Raw genomic sequence first — 23,945 nt, 5'->3', positions numbered from 1 at the left:
ATGTTAGAATAATGAAACATATCATGTAACCTACTTCTGTTCATGTCATCTTATTGGTTTGGTAATGCCATTATTTGATATCAGAATATTGTACCTTTATGTCATGGTTACTCTGTGAGACATACTGCGATACACGAGTACCATGTGCCTGTGCTAAGATACATAATGTAATGTGATCTGTATTATGGTGTTAATAGGCTATTATGTCAATACCTATACCTCAGACACAATACATATAATACGTGCATCATGGTGTATTTATCTTATGACGACTGTGAATTTGTCACTTACTCGTCATACAGAAGTACGGCAATGGACTTTGTCACTGTTACGAATGTACCGGCAGTTTGAAGGGCAATTTTAATGGAATTCCGCGGCTCAACATCAGACGGAAATAAGATAACACTATTATCGATATCGAAGAAAATGGTCGTTTACATTTCATTATTTACAACGTAATCAATAAAATCGGTTTGATAGTACACCAGGAAATAAAAAGAGCCAGATGTCTTATGAGAATGTTTAATATGTCCGGTATCAACTGAAAAGGGGAATCAAAAATGGATTTCCAATCTTTAGAAGTGACATCCTTATGCTAAGCATAGGTTCCCGGTTATTCCGGAAATTAAAGAAATGATCTTCAATATTTAAATCTTAAGGATGTACACCTCTATAAAGACAAAAACTTCCTCTATTACATTTTTTTCCTCATATACATGACTGGAAAGGGAAGTTAATGGCATAACAGGAAATGCAAACGGAATCATATGTACGTGTGTTCGTTTTCTGTTCTGTGACCGGTCAGATACCAATTTTCAAAGTATATGATTTGAAGTAATTTTTTTTTTTTTTTTTTTTTTTTACATTTTTCTGATAAAAATCCAAACAATATCTCCCATATGTGTAGTCAGATATGTATGGATGCTTGTAGAACCAAAAGGAAATTGTATTTTCTTTTAAATGATGGTCGTTAATGTTCTTCAACCTGTGTATTTAACCAAAAATAGCCATTTCAGACACCGCTACCCTTTAATTTCCAATGGCAAAATACCATTTTTTTCACCATTTTCGTAGATTTTACACTTTACATAAAAAGGTCTGCTATAAAACGTTTTTAAATATTTAACTGATCAAAGGAAAACAAGTACATATTTTAAAACAGCTATTAATATGCAAGGTCCGTGTGCTTCAGTCAGTTCCCCTAGAAAAAAAACAGTCTGAATAGTTCATATTTAAACATATTTTAATATTTAAAGAAACCAAATATACAGTATGTATATAGCATGTATAAAAAGTGATATAAAATGTATAAATATTTACATCATATACGTCATCAAAACAACTGGTTTCTGTCCGTACAGCAGTCTCGAACAGCATTAGGCCTCGAACATACACCGATTCATTTTTTTTAAATCGAGCGGTTCCCTCTGTGTCCTAAATAACCTACGTGATCAACACAGGTTTAAGATAGATGTATTGTATATATCATATGTATAAATTGAACAATGACAGGAAGTTATCCTTATGATACATTTACAGCGTATAAGTATTTACAATACAATAGTGTTACACTATAAAGAACTTAAACAGAATGTCCACAATTAATTCACACTATTTCCTCCTTTCTACAGATAAATCATTGATACATATTGTATACCATTGTAATCCAATATCTCATTACGTATGTAACATATCCATTATGCATGTACGAACTATTAAGTATACATAACAAAATAGTGATTTAGGAAAACCAAAACCTCCGTTAGGTCATCCGTTATATCGCTTATGTTTGATGTATGTTGTTTGCTATTCAAACTATCTTTGATCATCCGTCGTTTTTATTCTAATCTATTCAGATTTTTTCATTACATTACATATTTCAAGATAATAAAAACCTATTACGTCAGAACTTGTGGTAACAAATAGCATGTTATAACAGGACATGAATATATGAAAAATACGTCAGCACTTCATGTTGACAAATAATGAATGTATAGCAAAGGTATGCATACTGGTAACTCTTCAGTGAACAACACTGTCTTCGACAAATTATTGAAGTCTGCTGGAGCTGTACGTCTTCCAGTAGGTAGGGTATACTTTCCCTACCCAAACAAGAGAATGTGCTCTCTTGTCTGCCCGCCATAGCTCTAAACATATTCACGAGTAGTACGTTAACACACTTTGCTGGTTTCCCCGAAGTAACAACATAGGAGGCATGTCACGTGTGAGTGTTTCCAGCCATCCCATGTAGAGTCCTGCTGGACAGAAATTTTTCCTTGGGACAGGTAGCGTCCTGAAAATCAAGAAAATATCAAATCAAATGTATACAATTTTTGTAATACTTCTATTCACCATTGTTTTCATTTTCATATACCAGCAGTTAAAGAATACCGAGATAAAAACGAAACTACAATCCTAACTCAAAATCGACAAAACGAGAGAAAACAATATAGATTTGCATGAAGACCTTTCTGGCTGTCATAATCTATAGAGGATATCTAACAGTGTCTTCAGTAATACCAAATATATTTCACGAGTGGGGCTAATATTTTGATATTTTTTCACGAGTGCGCAGCACGAGTGAAAAATATCAAAATATTAGCCACACGAGATATTCTGTTTATCACATTTTTTATCAACGAAAACCCTACCCCGTATGCTAACTAGGACTACAGCGATACTTTGTAAACAAAAAAGTAGTTTCCCCTTGTCCAGGTGCTGACATATATGTCGGGCTTTCTGATTGGTCAATTATTTTGGTATTTTCTAATCATTAATTTGATTGGTCAAATCAGCAAAAGTGATATTTTTCACTAGTGAAAAATATGATATTCTTCACTAGTGAAAAATATCACTTTTACAGAATGAATATTTTTTGATATTTCACTGGTAAAAATGTAATAAAAACTGATTTGCCATTCATTAAATAATTGGTAATGTAATTTTCAATCAATTAAGAAAAGAAAAGAGAAACATATGTTATACTTTGTTTGCCTTTGAAGTTTTAAATTTAATTACATTGACTGAGTAAGATTTTAAATCAAATTTACATTAAAGCCATCAGACCGACCTATACGTTATACGTATAAGCTAATGTCTTTCCGTGTGTTGCTATATGTAGGTTTTAGTAATGAGAAAACAAGTACATACATTACGATGAGCGATGCTTCTGTTGAATGAATGAGTAGCTGCTCACGTAGGCGGATGTTGCGGTATATCTAAAATTAATGACAGGCAAATAGAAAATGAAATGCATATTTTTAAAATGTATATTGTCTACGTGATCGTTGTCTTACTTTGCAATCTTGATAAAGATAATGGCAATAGTTATATGTCCTTAGAATGATTTTTTAAGGAAATTATACCTTGGCTTTGTTTGAAACAAGATCACTGTCGCTAACTTTCCATGGAAACTCGTCCGGGTACTCTCCACCACGTAACCGCCATTTACGGATTGTACTTTCAAATTCTTTGTACCTGTAAGATATTTCATATCCATAATGAGATTATTACCATTTTGTCAATTTTTTGCATAAATGAAAATCATTTTGACATTAATATGTAACATACTAGTTTATATTTATAGTATCGGTTCAATGTTGACACAAAATATCAGGAACCTTACATGTTCAGGGACGGCTTTTTCCATAAATCTGGAATAACTGTCAGCTGAGAATATTCTATTCGGAACTTCGCCAGGAGAGAGGCCATTCTAATAAAAAAAGAATCATAAATCTGTAATTTTATGACTGAAGTCAAGCAAACAAAACCGTGTTCTGATGTTTCCGTACATGTGTCAATTACTTTAGTATACATTTAGCCTAGCTATTTCAAACATAACATATTATATATATAGGCTATACTTTGCTCCTTCTAAACTATTTTATACATACCACTATAAGTGAACAAATTTACTTCATAAATATATATGATAATGTTTATACTATATGTAATGTAATACCGAACACATATAACTACAATTTCCAACTGATATCATAACTACAATGTTAGTTTGACGTCAAACTACGAAAATAGTGAAATAAGAAATTCACGAAAAGATATAAACTTGATCTTCATTACCTCATTTGGTCCTCGCTTGGATTGGAACGTTTAGTACCAGCACAGAACACTCTCAGCTTGCAGTCTTTCCATATTCTCCGTGTAGAAAGAATGTAGGGTATCAATAACGTTAAACCTGCAAGAAGGACAAATTAATGACGGAACCATACAATAAAAATTGGAAGCTACCTCGCGCTTTCAAATCGGCCTAACGTTTTCTCAAAATATTTTCTGTTGTTTAAATTGTCGTACTACTACACATGGTACTGTATGGCATTTATTAAAGTTTTCAACGTTCTTTTGGAACGGAAAATTATGCTTTATTGTCATACATTATCCAAATGATAAATATCAATAGGATATCACAAAAAACATAATATTACTATAGTATATCAGCAACCATATTAGACTAACCGTCTTGATGTGAGTTAAGTTGTTACAAGGATGTGAAGACCCGAAAAGCTAAGCCGGTCCGAACATTCATATAGTTTCCGAAATCAATGTAACTCTAATGCGATGATAAACGTTTTGCTTTGCATACCATTGTATAGGTTCTCAGTGAAATACTCGGCATCATTAGTATTAACAAAGACTAACACTATCGAGTCTTTCAACTTACCTCCGTCGTCATAAAGCCACCACACGTCAATAGTGCCGTATTGCTTCTCTCGAAACCGTCCCGAATTAGAGTCGGATGACAAAGTAGATAACAGAGTGGTATGTTTTGGAGTTGCTCCATCTTCCTCCTCATCATCATCACCACCAAAGTGCGTATCCTGATCTCCCTCATAAGCCTTATTATCCTCTGATCCCTCCTCAACAGTGTTAAGCCTTTGCAGAACCACGTGATTTTTTGGTGGAGTGATTTTCGGCTTGCTATTCGTGAATTTGTAGGATTTTTCCGCTTTGCTTCCTTCTCCGGGAACATCACTATTGTCTGATGATAAAGTCGGGGACTTTTGAGAATCTATATCATATGGAGTGTCTACAATTGAATGAAATAGAATCTCTGATTATCTAATTACAAAAAATATCATATAATTAATATTCCATAATATCTATCAATTAGAATATATAATGGCAATAAGACGATGCATAGCTTCTATATGAATGTCAACAAGTTTCATGGATCAAGTATCCTGAAGTTTTTAACAAAAGGGAATACTTTCCAAAATGGACACGGTCCGTAATAATTTCCTACATATGTCCTGGATGGGTCATCTCCCTTTATAGTAACGAAATCTTAACTAAACCATTCACAGTTGTGTTATATCAACCGATGTGAAGATACATCAGTTATATTTAAATTGACTCATGCGTTGATCAATTTTATCACTTTGGATATACATAGTTAAGATAGAAAACTTTAATAGCTCAGGACCGTCACTACATCATGTTTAATTTTTTTTTATCAATTTGTCGCAAATTAAGTATATGATATGATTACCACAGTTGCGCTTTATGTATGTACTTCAGTAACTCATTGTTTCACCGTGACACACTTTATTACATAGCACGGACTGAGCAATATACCGCTAAACCAATAAACAAGTACAAATGTACCTTGTTCTACGTCCTCGTCCTCAGATTCGATGTCATCATCAAGTCCGACACATTCGTCCGGCACCTTGTTAAGGTCCAGTCCCTCGGGTATACGCAGGATTCCCACGCCGTAGTTCAAATCAAACGCATCCCTGGGGTAGGTTATTTTTTTATTAAATTATTTGTCATATAAGGTACTGCACGTGTAACATTCCTTTATGTTCCCAAGCACACTTAAAAGATTCTGAAATTAAAACTGGTCTTGTATACTGTAGATGAGCATTTCAAATGGTTTTAGTGTTGCTATTGTCGAGGAAGGCACACAATCGCGAAAGCATAAAAAATAATTCTACAAATAATCGTCGTTTCACTCTTTCTGAGAAAATGCATCATTTTACTTGAAATTTTAAATTAACTACAAACATAATTATTATGATTTATCGAAAAAAAAGCAATCTGATAGTCATCGGAAATATAACTAAATGGTCAATTTTGTAAGTAAAACCATATATCAAAACATCAGTAGAAGATAGAAGATAAAAAAAAAAGAATTATAAAAGTTAGATATCTAGATTCGTTTCCAAATAAAACATGTTGCGACCTACGATAATGATATATTACCAATATCATGTTAAAGTAACTCGAGGATTACTATACCACTGCTGGTTACCCGATTGAGTATCAATATCATTACTTACTGTATAATATTATAGTAGTCGTCCACCTCGTATCCGTCCGACTTTTGCCAGTCAGATTTGTAACCCATGATAATAGTATTGGGCCGAAGTTTGCCTATTCCAACAGCCTACCAAAATACATGTAATGAAATATTACATCAGCAATGTCAAAACATCACATTCATCACCTTCAACCCTACATGTAGTTACATTTTTGAAATGTTAAAATAATTCAATCAAGATTTAAATATGAGTTACAGTGGTGAATTACACTTCAATTTGTTTCTCAAAACAGATTGTATTGAATAAACTTTAAAACAAATACCTGCATTAACACCTGTGCGCCTATTCTTAGTGTCGGAGTTACAACACTGTTGTAGAAAGCCTTGATGCCCCGTCTTTCAAACCATTTATAGGCAGCATTCGATCTTAGATTCTTTACATGGTCAGACATCTCTCCCTGGCCAATACAGAAAAAAAATCATCAATACGTCCACGATAAACGTTTATATCTAACAGGTTTTTGTTAGCTCCTTTTGCGTGTACAATGAATTGAAATAGCTCTTTTTGCTATATTTGTGTACTGTTTTATATGAAATATATACATTTTTAACATTTCATAATGCGCAAAAACTGAACGCGTCAAATTACATACCGTTACAGTAGGCTATTGCATGTTAGTTTCTGATATATTAATGTTGTAATGCTGACATTGCTACAATGTACAATATAAAACAGTAGAGTTGTTGATTACTATATGAAGAATCAGTTTGAGTGAATAGCACCACATACCCTGAATATATGACCACACATAAGCAGACTCTGCCTCTTGGTGAGACATGCTACGAAGTCGATCAACTGTGGTCGGTTTCGAGGATATCCCGAGAGCACCAACACCTGAGGTCTGTAACGGACAAAGTTTCGTGTAATTATCTAAGCAATTATCATTACCTCTGTGACTTCACAATGAGTATTTATCTTTGTTTATCCTTAAGTTTTCTGCATTGAATTGCCTTGTACATATGGCATCTTTGTGACAAATAAGTGACGTTAAAAGTTACGCATATATGCACACTGTCACATAACAGTTGAACACATACCTACCTGAAGTTTTTGACATGCTCATCTATCTTGATGAGTTTCATACTGGATTTTAGTGCTTCTCTGTATACGTGAGCTTGTGTTGAGGATCCCCAGTTAACATCTGTAAAGATAATACCTACGTGTTAACAAAACATATCGACGAAGCTTGATTAACAAAGGGCCATCGAAAATAGCAAAAACAGATATATTACGAAATAAACACACAAAGTGTAGCATCGTAACCATGGCCTGCTAGTCAATATCACATTCCCTTGAGGAAAACCGACCAAGTGACAACAAAATCAAAAGGCATATAGAGACCCTAATAATACAACGTTTAACCTTCACATCGAACAACAAGATGAAACCCAAATTCAATTAAATGCATGTGACTTAGTTAAAGAAATGCCTCAATATTCCATGTCAGCGTTTTATTTTAATCTATCAATGTCCTTCTTTCATCAATCAGTTAAATTCGAAACGCGGGTTTTCCGCTGTACAGATATTGGATGTCATATTATTTCATTTCATTTTATCAAATTTTATTGAAAAGCAATTGGACTGACGTCAGACTTAAGCCGTTATTAAATTTCTATATTGCGCGTTATTAAGTGATTATGTAGACGGCGACTATGGAATTCACCTTTAAGTCTCCTGATATATGGACATTTGCTAATATATCAGTCGCAGTAGGGGGAACGATGGGAAAGACTGTGAAGAAACTATTGCCATCACGACAGGTGGGGCCAAAGATTTCCATAAAACATTATTTGCCAATGATATGTTAGTGAACTTACAATCTTTCTTTAATTCTTATAATGGGGACCAAGCACGTGTATGTATGAAATCGTTCTAGGGGATTTCTCATCCCATATATTCCTGAATTTCAACGATCTGGTAAATATATTGGCATATATACACACCACTTTTATCTATTGTGGAGCGCTTGACATTATGTCTACTGTCATTATCAGTATTTACATAAATGTAAAGTATGCTTTACCTGGTTTCTTGACTTTGACATACATGTACAGAGTACACACAAAGACGAAGGTGATCAAAGCTGACCACCAGTTGATAAGGAACATCACAGCCAGACATATCAGAGCTCCTAGAAGACTTGCCCACTTGTTGTAGAACCGAAATGCGGGACGAAATCCTACAAAATATATATCAATGCATGCTACATTTGATATTTTTATGTATTATGTCCTAATGAAGTGTTGGTCACAAATAATAAATAATTGTTTCTATTACGAGGATAAGAAAATGGGAAGATTTAGTGATAAAACAGGTGGGGTAAAAAGAGCACTGAAATATCAAACACGGCTATTTTGTGTTAAGTTATCGTTATATGCAATTGAAATCATACAGACATAATGTTTGAAATGTTTTGGAAACTTTTTTTTCATCTTCAGCAGTTAATGCCTACCTGGTGAGCCAGCTATGGAAGCATCGAAGCAGGAATAGTTAATCAAAGCATAGGCCATCAGGAAGAAGTTGGATATGATAGGCGCGATGAGATCCAGAGCCCCTGCAACGAGAACCATATCAGGTATTATATCGGTAGAAATCTTAATAATGATGAATATCAAGATAATAAACTCTGGTTGAATATCAAAACTGTGTATTATGAATCGTATTATCTTATATTGTTTATTCAACCTACCAATGCACGTCATTGCCAGACAGATGAAAAAGGCAAGCAAATAGCCGCGCCTCGGCTCACCGCTGCGGCCGTAACCTTTGGCAAAGAATTCAATAAAAGGAAACAACTTGTCCTTTCCAAGGGCCTGCAATAGACAAATACAAGTACGTGACAAAATATTGGAATACAACTTTTGTTGTCAAAATAATAGTATCTTGTTTAAATAAATCAGTTCACATAGAAGTAATGCACCTACCTGAAATACTTTTGGAGCACCCACCAAACTTGCCAGAGCGGAAGAGAGTGTTGCAGAAAATATACCAGCCAGAATCAAAGGCCTAAATGCAGAGGCAACACCAACAGCCTGTGTAAAACGCAAAGTATTTACAGAACTTAACAACACATAATCTGTAGAGAAAAACATAACTTTATATGTGATAAACGGTCAGAACATTTCGTCTTAATCAACTGAAGATACAGTTGGTCAGCACATGTAATTGAACCAATCGATAATAGGTAGTTGTCCGAACCAGTGATGTATATGTTTTGCTTTTAAAAGATGACTAAACGCTTAACAATCGATCCCCGAATTCAGTACTATGTACGTCAACAGGAGACTAAAATAAAGATATCATTGTAACATGACATCATGGAATCACGGTTAAGGAAAGTATTTCTGACGTCCGTTTGCTGAATATCTACAAATATTTTGTTCGTTCACATTTTAGCGACATGACCTGCAATAAGCGCAAGAGCTCTACCGACCTTCTGTTACCATCTTGCATGTTACTGGTATAGATAATACCATTCTAACGGTGTATGATTGACAGACGGTCATGGGTTTAACTAATGTAGGTTTCCTTTGGTTATTTATTTGCTGGCTTAAATTCAGTTTTCTAACTATCAAATTTCAAGCAACAATCATTGTTTAATTGTCGCAAAGGCAAGATTTTTATTGAATACTGCTGCACAAAAACCTAACAAATAATTTACAATAGTAACTACTCATAAAATAGTTATGATATGTGTTGACGTGAATGCAATTTTTTGAATACTATATATGATAACGGATACATTGATCGGAAGTGTAAAAGTAACTTCTGTGTGTAAATTTATCAATTTACCCCGTTGTCATTCATTAGTCCGTACTCGCACGTTTTATTGAACATATCGCACTGCTGGACGACGTCGACGGTGGGTGACAAGGCTTGATTTGGGATGACGGTAAAGTTGTTTGTAACATTGGCCACCATTTCCATGACAATTGGTCCTACGGCGTCCCGGAGTATACATGTCCCGGCGCACCACAGCATGCCTAGATACACCAGGGAGGTGAGGAAGATGGCTAGGAATGTTCCCTTGGGTATAGCACTCTGGGGGTTCTGGGGTCAATAAATTGTTAGTCAAAATGATTAATTATCATCAATTAAACTCAAATGTAATCGAAAACACGCGGCTTAGTTGTGAAAATGCCTAAACATTGCATGACAGTGTCGTATTCAATGTTTCAATGCACTCATCAATAAATTATAAACGCGAGTTTCAACTAAACAGATATTGGACGGCGGCTCAGGCGCTCACCTTCAAGTCGCCAGATATATTAGCACCTGCCAATATACCAGTAGCAGCAGGAAAGAAGATGGAAAAGACTGTGAAGAAACTGTTACCATCACGAAAGGCGGGGCCAAAATTTTCCTTAAATACATCAGCTGTGTAAGAAGAAAAACAACACAGACGGTCGTTATAAACATTTATGTGCATCAACATGTTACACGACAGATATTACAATTATCATATTCGCGTCTTCCTAAATAGCATGATATGTCGATACTAGTCTACCTTCAAATGATTACCTTCCAAATGAATTTGTTTACTTCATACTACTGGTAAGCGTCGCAAAGAATGGAACAAAATATACTAATATATCAATGATGTTCATTATCCTGTCATCACTATAAATATCTAATACATGTGTCAGTTCTGAATTTCTGATATTTTTACGCATAATGCTGTCACCAAGGACAATAAACGATAATTGAAACTTGCATTTATTGCAACTATATATGACAGACTTGACACATTACCACTGTATCCAACGACACCCTTCCATTGTTTCTCCTCTGTCGGGGGGATGAAAGTACCCACGATGAAGTTGATAATTGCGACAATCAGGATGACAAGTAGACCCAACTGTGCCTGAGACAGTGTGATAAAGAACATTTATTACATTTTTGGCGTAATGGTTAATCAACCATTATACATGTATTATTGAATTCGTAAGTTAACGAATACTAAAAAGTAATGCACGTATTTTCCTACACTCAGATCTAATTCTTCATTGAATTAACATTTCCATCTATAATGTTACTTTTTGCAGACCATCGCTATAGTGCCATCTCCACTGTATAAATGTACGTTTATGATGGTAATTGCTAGCTGCAATGGTCGACTATCTTCATATGATCATCGACAATTTTACATTTTATAGTTGATTTGATGTTTTAATCAGAAAGCGGTGACGTGATGCGCATACCTTGGCCTCCCACTCCATGCCAATGATGACGATCCCCACCAGCAGAAATGATGTAGCACAACCGATAATTCTGACGTCATGCATCCTATCTCCGGTTATTGTCGTATCAAACTCCTAATGAAACACAATCATGATGAGCAATACTAACGTAGTAAATTGTATTTTGACAATGCAATGATATATGTAATCTGTTGAAAAGATAGACATGTATGTATTTTCATCAAGTTATATATATAATCAAACAACTGTAAATACCAAACCGTTTAGGTACTGATGCATGGCGTTTTACTGATAAAGCTGATGTCAAAGAGAACAATAGTTTAAAGTTACTGATTTCTCTATAAGAGGCATTCAACTGAGCCTGCCTTACGGTGATCTGATTTGTCGATGAACCTGCCTATAACATATCACCTACCATCATAAGAGACTGAACTGTCTCCGCGAACCCCACGATGTACATGGCTGCTGCGATGGCGTTGGCAAGAGAGAAGACAACTCCAATAGATCCCCCGAACTCGGGACCGAGGCTCCGGGATATCATGTAGTACGCACCTCCTGTGTACGAACATAATAAACGAAGAAGCATTGAAACATGATCAAATAACAAGATTATCGTAAATAACAACAAGGATATATACATTTAAATGTTGTGTTATAGACATATTCAAAGCATTTAAATGCATGAATTTGCAGTAAGTATATTGATTTTTCATGTTTTCTTTCATAATTTTTCAGCTAGAAGCATGTGATGATGATCTAACACTTTCACTCGTATTTTCGTCACTTCATCCTCTTCCTGGGATACGTTCACGTTAGCTCTATACGCCTCTGGAATATGTCTTAGCAAACTTGGCGGTACATTGCCTGATGACTCAGCCTTCGATACTGCCATGAAATATTCCAGAGACCAAAACTGACTCTGTTCTATCTATCTGGAGGTTTGGATAGATTTTTTCATTACACTTGTACATGTACCAACATGTAACCAAAACGTATCTAAAAGGAATCGTTAATTAATGTTACAAACTATTAATTTCCTCATGTAGACTTGATGTGTGATGATATTTGATTTACAAACTGATATCTCTTATGATATCTATCTGATTTACACCACCTACTGATTGTATGCGATTTGTCATGAATGGTCAGTTTGGGACACTTGAGAAGGACGTGAAGACACCGTGAGAATTATCCAAGCGTAACATTAGTATGTACAAATGCATTAATTTTACATATTACGCTTTCTTCGAGTTCATTTTTTCCTCAATCATAGAATAGAATGTTCGTTCGTGTACAAGAACATCATAACCCCAAGATAATATTCTCCTGTTGGTAAGTTCATGTTTCTTTAAGATGACTCTGAATTGAATTATATGTACAATCGGGTCATTTTGATAGTTCGTTTGATGTGAATAATTGACAAATTCTACGCCAATTGGTGAAGTCAAACAGAAATGTATAGACAATGAAGAAATGTCTGTGATGAAGTCAAAGTTGTGGGTAGACTGATGACCTTTTGTAAAGCTTTGGACCTTTGTTTTATAAATGTCACAAAATGTGCTTTAATGTTTTTGTTAGACTAATATTTTCAGTCGACAGGAGTTTTATCGTCTCAATAACAGAAATATTGCTAAACTCCAACATTTGCCAGATTACTTTCCTAAATCATGAATACAAATATGTGTCGTTAAGGGATCAAATGTAACGAATTATTGCTACAATATAATTTCATATACATGTACATGTAATTGTTATATGTATAACTGGAAGCGCTGTGATAACGACGCTTTTCGCATCAGTTTCTTATGACGTTTTTCTGATCAGTTTACTGTGACGTTTTTCTGATCAGTTTCAGTATTTCCTTGGAATCGTCGCTTGTTTGAAGCGTTTAGATGACCTCCGTGCATAAATAATCTTGACTAAGTATGTGTGTAATGTTAATGTCAGCGACCTCCAAAAAAAAATGTGTATATCATGACTGCTGAGCTGAATAAAGGTCTTCCACTTATGATACTACATGTATACCCTCTTTGTCTCTGAACTTTGATGTAATAAATTACCGTTGGTGATCTTTTTATAGTCCCGTTTGTCATTGCTTACCTCCCTTGACCTCGCCATTGGTACAGATGGCAGACATGGAGGTTGTTGTGATGATAGTGACGAAAGCAGACAAAAGGACCACGACAGACGCTAGACCTATCCCCGCTTGTCCAGTCACCCAGGTCAGCCGCAGGAACAGCATCACTCCAAAGATGTTCAGCAGACATCGTACCTGTTACCAGGAATATTTATGTAAGAGCTAGGTCGGTTTTAAAATTCCATAGGAACATATGGCTTTATAGATAAATGTTCGCTTGACTTGATACTTACTCCAACAATGTTAGAGGTTAAACGGCGAGAAACACAAAGAAACAAAACAAAAAAATAATAATAAAAGCTTTAACTTGCTGAAGGAACTCGATACTGGTTTTACTTTAAATGCATGGTTGGTAAATATCGATATTACACTTGCATGTACAAGCCTATTGGCCATTCTATGCAACAGTTATCTCACCGATTGGTGCAACTTTAATCAACATAAAAGGATTAACTGTAATTCGGCAATTATTGATAATAAAACATTAACAACATCAGCAAATGTTGAATGTTGGTAATGTAGATACATTGTGCCTATTTCATTTAATAAACGTTTTCGGCTCGCGTAGTATATTTTTCCGATAGGGATTATGGTAGCACGCACCATGCCAAATCTCTGACGGCTCTGTTACTAATGCTTACCAAGACGCCCTGTATCCAGCCAAATTTGAGAGCTCCTGACGTCACAGACGATTTAGGCGATGGTTTGGGTCCGTCCTCAACATCCTGAAGTTCGTCGGTGAACAGACCTTCCTTGACCGATGGTGTTGTAGGGGTCCTTGGGCTCGACGGCTATATTAATAGATTGGTGTATTTGAGGCGCCATTAAGCTCTAGTAATCTCATCACAGAAGTCCCAAGAATAATGTATTCGTATTTACAAATGTACAAGCAAAACAATTCAAAATTAATTTTATGTTCTATAGTTGGTTTGGGGGACCGAATTGTGAGATTCTTCGAAACTATCAGCATATGACATTTCCGGATGCGGCCATGTGATAGTGGTAATGTGCGTTATGTTTCAAAAAACACTACATCTAACAGAAATTATAGTTAATATAAGCAAATGCTCATAAACACCGTTACGAACCAATGGTTTGCCCCGGGGCCCTTGTGGCATTGGTACAAAATATGTTACAATGGCTATGGCGTCATAGTCAACTAAAGAAACCGCGGGATGATGCATGGCCGTGGAAGGCCCGTAGGTGTTGTGAGCTATTTATAACTCTAATTTAGCATTGTTTAGTCCGCCTAGACTACTGAATACATATTTATGTCGTAAACCTGTCATGTGTGATGCGGATATCTCTCCTAGGTCGACATTTCTCACCAAGCTTAGTGATTATTCCGTCCGATAGGACACGTTGCATAATTGTGTTTACGGAACTGAATAATTCATATTAAATATTTCAGTATATGAAATGATTGGAAGTCTTTATCCACTTCTTCAATTTGATACAACCTGTATGTAAATTAAGCTACTTGGTATATATACATTTGTATGGGTCATGAGGTTATAAACTTGTGCCAAGACCCTATGCATCAGCTGATGTGTATAATATAACACGAGAAGAATTGTGTGCACTTGTTAAAACAAGGGCATATGTGTTTATTTCCCAGATCAATCACATGTTGGAATGCTAATAATCATCTGCATAAAAAGTCTACAAAGCAAAACTGATATGAATGAATGTCTTCATTTTTTCTCACATGGATAAAGACTCACTTTTCATTTTTCTAATGCAAACAGTTGATCAAAACAATATGAGTCAGCTAAAATACCAATCAACGTTGCCAAATTCCTATAACATCGCCAAAGGCTCTTGTCAAGATTTAACGCATGGAAAGGAAATGAGCAAAATATTGTTATGTAATGGTTTGGACTCAAATCACTAAATTGCACAGCGAATAAAAATCTGTGTGGCATTAATAAGAGAAAGCCAGCTCAGCTACATTTATACAACATCTAGATTTACTTAATGAATCCCTACATAGAGAACAGTTCACATTTGCTATTAAGTTAACAGATACAATAAGCCGACGACTATAGCCGGAGACAGTGTATGTATAATATCCGAAATTAATGTCCATGGTGTACAAGGGTTGCGGCCAACCTGTATGTATTAGCATATAGCATGTAATTAATTAAGAAAAAAAACCTTTTGTTTTCGAACTATCTAGTGACGCAGTTCATTCCTACGTAATAGAACACAAAGTTTCTGTAAACAAATTATGTTCTGTATATTGCTGTTATCGTACCTGTCCAAGAACTCACCTTTTTATCTACGATTGAACGAACAATATAATTCTGATTTTATGACAGTATTGAAACCGTACTTTTAACTTAATTCATTAAAATAATTGACAGATACGAAAGTGTTGCATTGAAATTAAGGAACGGTAGATTGGGCCAAATGACCGCACCTTGCAGCATTTGATTCATAAAAATTTGTTGGATTTTTTTCTTTTATGAACAGCTTGGCATATGACAATAAAATACATGCATATATCTACATCCATTTGTACCTTTAAAGCTCCTCAAACAAGACCATCACACACTATTTAATCAAGGCGCCATTTGCATGTAAATTTTATAGAATTTGCGTTCGAATAGCCTCTACCTACGTATACGGACTATTGCATTTAATGGCGCATTTATGTTTGTGGGATGCGTGCATCAGGAAAGTACGTGTATATGTTATGGTGAATGATGACGATTGGGCAATAAAGAATAAAAATCACAAGTGTATTTTCTTTTCGACAAAAATACCAGAAAGAGGAAACTATTTTTTATAATTCGAAGCATGATTGATTGATTAATCAATAATATCAAAGGTGAGTGTAACACGTGTAAAATAAAACGCACACAAATATTAATATACAAGGTAGATGCAGGGGTTGTAACCTATTTTTGGTAGATTTTTTTCTTTTATTAAAATATTTAACAATAATATGTTTTATCCTTAATTCACCAAAAAAACCACATATTTCGCGTCTGCGATGTTGTTTGGTGCATTTTTGTCACGATTCCGCAATATTAATGATCTACAGAACATTTACATGTGCATGTAGCTGAACGTGCGTTTGTTCCTCTCACACATATACACACCTGTGCTGATGATTTTGTTTTTATACAAAGAAACCTCGTATACAGTAAACGTAAGCATAATCCCAGGGCCCGTAAAGGTCAAAGCTTCTAGGTCTTTTTACAAATATCCTCCGCAATGCCTTGGTCAGTATGGCCTTACACCCGAGGGGAGGGTGATAATTGCGAGTGTCACCCTGGACAGTGGTCGTTCAAAGCGAACATGACGTCCCGTAAGTCACTGTCACTAACAAGGTATCGTTGTAAATGCTCAACTGTTTGACAGCAGATCATAAAGAACCTATAACAGACCAGCTAAATTCCTGTCAACGATGTAAGAACAACAAAATTAACCGTTCGTCACGACTAATCCGCCAGACTCTTGACCGCATGTTACCGGGGCTACACAGTAACTACGATGTACGTGAATGTACAACTTAGTATACAGGTATTGTCCGTCCTACACAGCTCAAGACAAAATCCAATTAGTCCACCTGTCAAAGTTAACCATTTTTTTTCTGGTGTCAAAAGGTTATTTAATATTTCTCATACAATGTTGTTGTCAATTGTCATGAAGTTAAAATATCTATCAAAATGTATGTACAACACAGTACTTAACACAGCATTTAACCTTCGAATCATCAACACATAGTACATATGATACATTGTGCTAATAATAAGATATATAACATAGTAACACAAAATGACGAACGAACACATTTTTATGACTCGTGCCCTGACTGGGCTTCGAACTCATGATCTACGACACCTGTATGTACAGTAATCGCTTAGCCAGAAAGAGTAATCAAAGATTGTCTTTCTTAGTCATTTGTGTTCCTATGTTATATATCATACTAAAACAGTGTAAATACATTGGCCGTGAGGCTAATTATAATACTGCTTAATTAGAACCGCAAAAACAAACAAACAAGGCAGCTAATTTGGCAACTATAGAAATATTGACACTTCCATAAAACACCTACCTCCTCGTCCCTGAGTTCGTCTAAGGTGGGTCTTTGGCGGACATCGTCGTTCGGAAATACCGAGAACAGGTCTCGATAATGGTCAACGTGTGGAAGTGCCTCGAACGTATCCTGGTTCGAACTCATAACCGACACCACAGACATACGCTGGTGCTGCTGTACGAAGAACGCGTCCATAGAGGATTTCCGACAGGGTGGAGTGCCCCGGGAGTAAGGAGTGAGGAAATGGTGCTCCGAGGAGGATATTTTCCGGGCAGGAATGTAGTGCCGAATCGGCGCACCCTCAGGTCCAACCATGATGGATACTTTCCGTACCCTCCCGGTGTCATCGGGTCCCGCACGGTCAGAACCATCCTCGGATAATCCCGTCAAACTTGGCTCTTTTCCTGAAACTTTCCTCTCTTTTACCTGCGATACGTTAAATCTATCTGGTTCTGACTCCGTTTTATTTTCCGACTCCCCAGCTGTGTCTATTTTAATATCTGGAACATTCATTTTCGGCATTAACGTAGATTCTTTTTTGTCCGCTTCGTCCGTAGAAGACATCCTTGTGGTGAGTTTAAGTTGTGTATTATCACTCTGTGTTATGAGAAACCGAACGGTTTCCTTGTGGTTAGGCTCCCTATCTCGACAAACAGTCTTGTTACATTTTACGGCTGGTAATTATTCCCTTCAGTGGTCCACAGGTAAGGGATGCGACGGTACCTGTTGTCTGTATACTGCCAATGCGGTCACTACCACCAGCAGTGTAGTACTGGCCATCCCCGAACCCTACCTGTCAGTATCTACACATTTCCCCGCCATCAATCATATTCGCACGTGCTCTGTGACGTCACAAACCTATTAGAAATTAATGCTTCCACGTGTAAATATGAACATTATGTATTCCACAAATAACGGTATGCAAGTCGTTGTGAGCGATTCTTCATTAATTCATATTATGTAAATTAGCCTGTAATGTAAGCAGGTGATTGCGAATTCCAAGTATGTACAACTGATGACGTCACGTGCAGACAGACTAAAATTCCATGCTTGGCGAATCGTGAGAACATCGCTCAACTACGATACTATACAAATATCCGTTTTCGAACGGGGAAGATTAAAATAAGTTATTTTCACACAAATATAAAGAGAGAGAGAGCTCCTGCCACTACATCAAATTCTTGTATGCATGTCTTTGATCGACAATGTTTACCTGTGGAACATCGCCTGCATAAGGACATATCTGTAAAGATTTACCTGTAGTAGAGAGAGTCTCAACGTGCTGGGGCCAGCGTCTTTTTTGTATATTTAATTAAATGATACACCAGATGAACAGGTCACATCAGCCTTATGTACAGTGTATAAGAAGCAATTTCCGCTGTTGAAGCCGACAGGGTTAAATAACCGCGGTATATATAGATAGTACCACACATTCTTCTGACGTCTCCGTAAGCACGAGTTTAAATCGCCCATGGATGTATTTCACGAGGTAATCACAAATGTTATTAATTATTTGAAAATTAAGCATGAAATGGTGATAAACTTGTGACGTCACATGTACGTGTGCGATATCTTTTTCATCGTGAGACAAAACTGGTCTTAATATATTAAATGAATTCAATTCAATTCTTTATTAATCTGAATTCTCTAATATAACATTCATCAAGTAAGTGTTCATTCATAACCAGAAACTGTTTAATCACTTGATATACTAAAACGTATGTTTAACTATGATTCACCTTTTGGTTGTGGAACATTGAATATAATAAGAAAGCAGATCAATGCAGCCATTCTCGATTAGAATATTCATTTTGTTTTAAAGAACAAATGAAGTTTTTCTTACCACACAAATTTTACCCCGATAAATATTTGTAGACATAGTTTTTATTGCGAAGTATATTGATGTATGCTCGTATTTCTGTAGTTTGATGAGAAATATATAATACTGACAATACATCACTCACATACAAACGAATGAATGGACTTAAAATTCAGAGTTCAGTGGAATTTGTTTGGATGACAAATTAAGGTTAATAAAGACACTTTGCATGAAAGTTATTTTGACTGATTTATCGAGAACTTACATCGCAGTGTTCTGTTTCCACTCTCTCTTTAAAAAAAATAAATATTCAACCCAACTAAAACGTCAGTGTGCTGAATTTAATACAACGCCATCAGAGACAAAAAAAAACATGTTTTATTTTATCACATGTCACTACATACAATGTACAACTTGAATTGTATGACCAGGAAACTAATCAGCACAGAGCAAGCCGACAATAAACAAAAGTCAGTTTCCTTAGTCCTATCTTTCTGACCGGCTCTAATAGACCTTTGTAAATTCATCTTGTACGGGTTCTTATTTCTAGTCTGGTCCGTGTTTTAAACATGTGTCTGCACTTATATATGATATAGATCATATGTAAGAATACGATGTTTATTATCGCTGAATGTGAATAATTACGAGAAGAAAACTTCATGACACAAGATTTATATTAATTATGTCATATAAAATGCTTGTTGGCGACTAATGGCATTTTAGGTCAGTGAAGGCGTACATAAATTCTCTTTCGCTGTGCAGGATTGCTCTCGGTTATAGATCAAATAGAAATCGAAAAGGAAACACACCGACTACACATATACATCGCATTATCTAATACATGATCATCATCAAAATAAAATTATTATTAGAGATTTCAGCTCAAATAAGAAAATAAAAGATAGTTTTAACCTATCCACAGGCACATACATTGTATACACTGTGTAATGGAAGTTTGTTGTTACGGAGTAGTTTCCTGGCAACAGACACATGTGTACCGGAACTGCCTATATATCCAAGTTACAGAAGAATCCCACGTCATCAGACACACTATACATGAACCGGAAGTGCTTGCCCAAGTGAGAGAACAGTTTCCTGTTCACGGGCACATGTGTACCGGAACTATATAGAACAGACCACCATGGACAGACATAGATACAGCTGATATGAACGTCCCGGTAATGGACCAGTCTCTTGACCACGGGCACACATATACTGGAAGATTATGTCATGGTACATGTAAAAGAACGGTTTCCTGTTCACGGATGGACATGCACCGGAAGTGGAAGATAAGTTCTAATTAAATGCACCAGAAATGTAATTGCATAACGGAGCATTCTCTTGTCCACGGACTCACAGAGACGGAGAGTTTATTCCCTATAGTTAAAGAGAAGTGTTCTGTTCACGTTTGCGCTGAACACATATCGGATGTCTAAGTTCTATTAACAAAACGTTCTCCGGCTCATTTTCTGGAAGCGAATGTCTTAGTTACAGAGCAGTCCCCCGTCAACAGGAATGCATGTTCCGGTAGTGTAAGAAGCCTTGTCGCTGAGAAGGAACAATACGGTATTCACTACCTCCTCAACCTCTCCAAATCTTCCCATTGGGTGTCTGGCCTTCCATGGGTCCGCCTTTTTGGGGTCAGACCAGTGGTGTTTTCCCATGGCCGTCATGCACACGGTGGGATTGACAGAGTTAACTCGGATGGCTGGACTCAACTCCATGGCCATACACTTTGTCATCATGTCCAGTCCGGCCTTGGCTATGTTGTAGGGTGAGGTCGTGTTGATGGCGATACAGGAGTTAACGCTGGAGATGTTAACGATTGCCCCACCTTTCCCACTAGCCAGCATACTTTGTGCAGCCACCTGACTAACATTAATGGCAGCCATTAGGTTGACATTGAAAACATCTTCATATGTCTTCTTATCTGTGTCGACGAAAGGCGTCGGAGGCGGAGATATTGCGGCGTTGTTCACAAGCAGATCAAGCGTGCCAACACCTTCCACGGCGGCTCGCGTCGCCTCCCAATCGGATAGGTCTACCTGGATGGTGTGCACTGACGGGAACTCCAATTTTAGATCGTCCAGGTTAGCCTGTGTGACGCTAAGGGCATACACGACAGCCCCACACTCTGTCAGGCCTCCGACTATCCCTCGACCTATCCCACGTCCAGCACCTGTAACCAGGGCTTTCTTTCCGTCAAGACGAATCTCCATCTTGGTCGTATAATTCCGAAAATGAGGGCGAAAACTGGACCCGCACTCAAGCTATCAACTGTGGACAGTGTGCTTATATGTAGTTTTTATGATATAGTCAATATCAGCCGAAGGTGACCTTGGACAATCTGAGATAAACCTTGTCTTGATAAAGACGTTTTATCTTCTGACCTGCATACAAACTTACATTCTGGGATACCTTTAACGTCCTATATTACATGTATGTCATCCTACCTTTAGTACATATGAAGGACATATACAGGGAAAACTTAACCACCAACAAATTAACGGTATTTTACAGTGGTATATGGAACGCCTTAAAGGGACATCACGGTAAACCAATTTTTATTTTGTATTTTTTCATATTATTGGGTATATCTTTAAAAAAAATATCCTTATGAACAATAACCATTCGAATTTGATGATATATGTATATAAAAAACATCAATTATTAATTATAAAAAGGTTATCACAATTCGTTGATCAATAGTCTGAATATGCAAATTTTGTGACATATACGATAACACGTATGCGCACAACACACTAAAACACTTGAAAACAAAAATGGCTTCCAATGTGAATCGACTGCGGTTGAAAACGATAACAGCTTCCGCAATGAAGAGAATACTTGGAAAATGGGTCAAACACAATCGTAGAATTAAACTGGGGAAGCAGTACAATACAGTTCAAACATGAAAACAGCAGTAATACGGACGCTGCTCGTATTCTGCTTGATTGCTGGATAGTAGGTCATGACAATCTCGGTAATATTTACACAAACTCGGTAATATTTATACAGTCTGTACCAGTACACCGCTACTGTCACTATACTATATGTACGGTGTTTACACTTATTTACACATAAATATATGTGCGGGAATATATACAGAACGTGTTATTTAACATTTAAACCACTGTATAATATCGTTGTCCAACTAATCCAATTCGCCTTGTAAACTATCGTGTGTTTGTGTTGCCTCGATTTCAAAACAGTTACGTGATGATTTAAAAATAATTTCCGCGCTAAATTTAGAGGGGGATTCCCAACTAAATCAAGTGGTCAAGCTGGACATGAGGATTGACTGTGAACATTGGGACAGCACAGAAACATAACTGGAAAGGAACAAAACACGTACATTCATTGAAAATTACAACGTTTTTACCGTGATGTCCCTTTAACTGTCGTATATTGAATAACATTTGTATGGTGCGATTTTAGAGTTGACTATCATCATTACTTTGGGTTACTTCATTCAGTTTCCATATACTCCTCCTTTACATTCCCATCTTTCTAATTTAGCGTTTAGGGTAGCCACGATCCTGAAACCCTGTGACATATATTTCGGACCTAATCACAAATACCCCTTACCCTGTACAAATTGATATGGAAATCATAACCCAGTACCCTGTACCCGGTACCATATAATGTACCATGTAAACTATATCCCGTACCCTATGTCCTGTAAACTATATCCCGTACCCTATATCCTGTACCATGTAACCTATATCCCGTATTCAATACCATGTAACCTATATCCCGTATTCAGTACCATGTAACCTATATCCCGTACCCTGTACCATGTAACATATATCCCGTATCTTGTACCATGTAACATATATCCCGTATTCAGTACCAAGTAACCTATATCCCGTACCCTGTACCATGTAACATATATCCCGTACCCTGTAACCTATATCCCGTACCCTGTAACCTATATCCCGTACCATGTAACATATATCCCGTACCCTGTACCATGTAACATATATCCCGTATCTTGTACCATGTAACCTATATCCCGTACCCTGTACCATGTACCCTATATGCTGTAACCTGTACCATGTACCCTATATCCCGGACCCTGTACCATGTAACCTATATCCCGTACCCTGTAACCTATATCCCGTACCCTGTAACCTATATCCCGTACCCTGTAACCTATATCCCGTACCCTGTAACCTATATCCCGTACCCTGTACCCTGTAACCTATATCCCGTACCCTGTAACCTATATCCCGTACCCTGTAACCTATATCCCGTACCCTGTAACCTATATCCCGTACCCTGTACCATGTAACCTATATCCCGTACCCTGTAACCTATATCCCGTACCCTGTACTATGTAACCTATATCCCGTACCATGTAACCTATACCCCGTACCCTGTAACATATATCCCGTAC

The 23,945-nt window shown here is 36.7% G+C and overlaps 2 protein-coding genes across 2 annotated transcripts; both read right to left on the bottom strand.

Moving 5' to 3' along the window:
- Positions 1-1,225: 1,225 nt before the first annotated feature.
- On the bottom strand, positions 1,226-18,552 carry LOC117334508 (solute carrier family 12 member 3-like). Its single transcript, XM_033894178.1, has 23 exons — positions 17,746-18,552; positions 14,321-14,470; positions 13,643-13,814; positions 11,958-12,097; positions 11,543-11,656; positions 11,094-11,205; positions 10,591-10,718; positions 10,134-10,391; positions 9,266-9,373; positions 9,031-9,154; positions 8,794-8,895; positions 8,365-8,520; positions 7,383-7,482; positions 7,071-7,182; positions 6,604-6,738; positions 6,300-6,406; positions 5,623-5,753; positions 4,679-5,044; positions 4,081-4,195; positions 3,626-3,712; positions 3,366-3,477; positions 3,151-3,218; positions 1,226-2,293 (listed from the first exon to the last, which is right to left on the bottom strand). Exons 1-23 carry the CDS (start codon positions 18,289-18,291, stop codon positions 2,158-2,160), a joined length of 3,579 nt encoding a protein of 1,192 aa, XP_033750069.1. The 5' UTR covers positions 18,292-18,552; the 3' UTR covers positions 1,226-2,157.
- A 1,352-nt stretch (positions 18,553-19,904) lies between these two features.
- Positions 19,905-21,835, bottom strand: LOC117335158 (L-xylulose reductase-like). The gene has a single exon (XM_033895116.1). The coding sequence runs from the start codon at positions 21,763-21,765 to the stop codon at positions 21,031-21,033; it is 735 nt and encodes a 244-aa protein (XP_033751007.1). The 5' UTR covers positions 21,766-21,835; the 3' UTR covers positions 19,905-21,030.
- Positions 21,836-23,945: the final 2,110 nt, after the last annotated feature.

Source organism: Pecten maximus, chromosome 9 (assembly GCF_902652985.1).
Source record: "Pecten maximus chromosome 9, xPecMax1.1, whole genome shotgun sequence".
NCBI lineage: Eukaryota > Metazoa > Mollusca > Bivalvia > Pectinida > Pectinidae > Pecten > Pecten maximus.
This window is presented reverse-complemented; position numbering and strand designations above follow the sequence as displayed.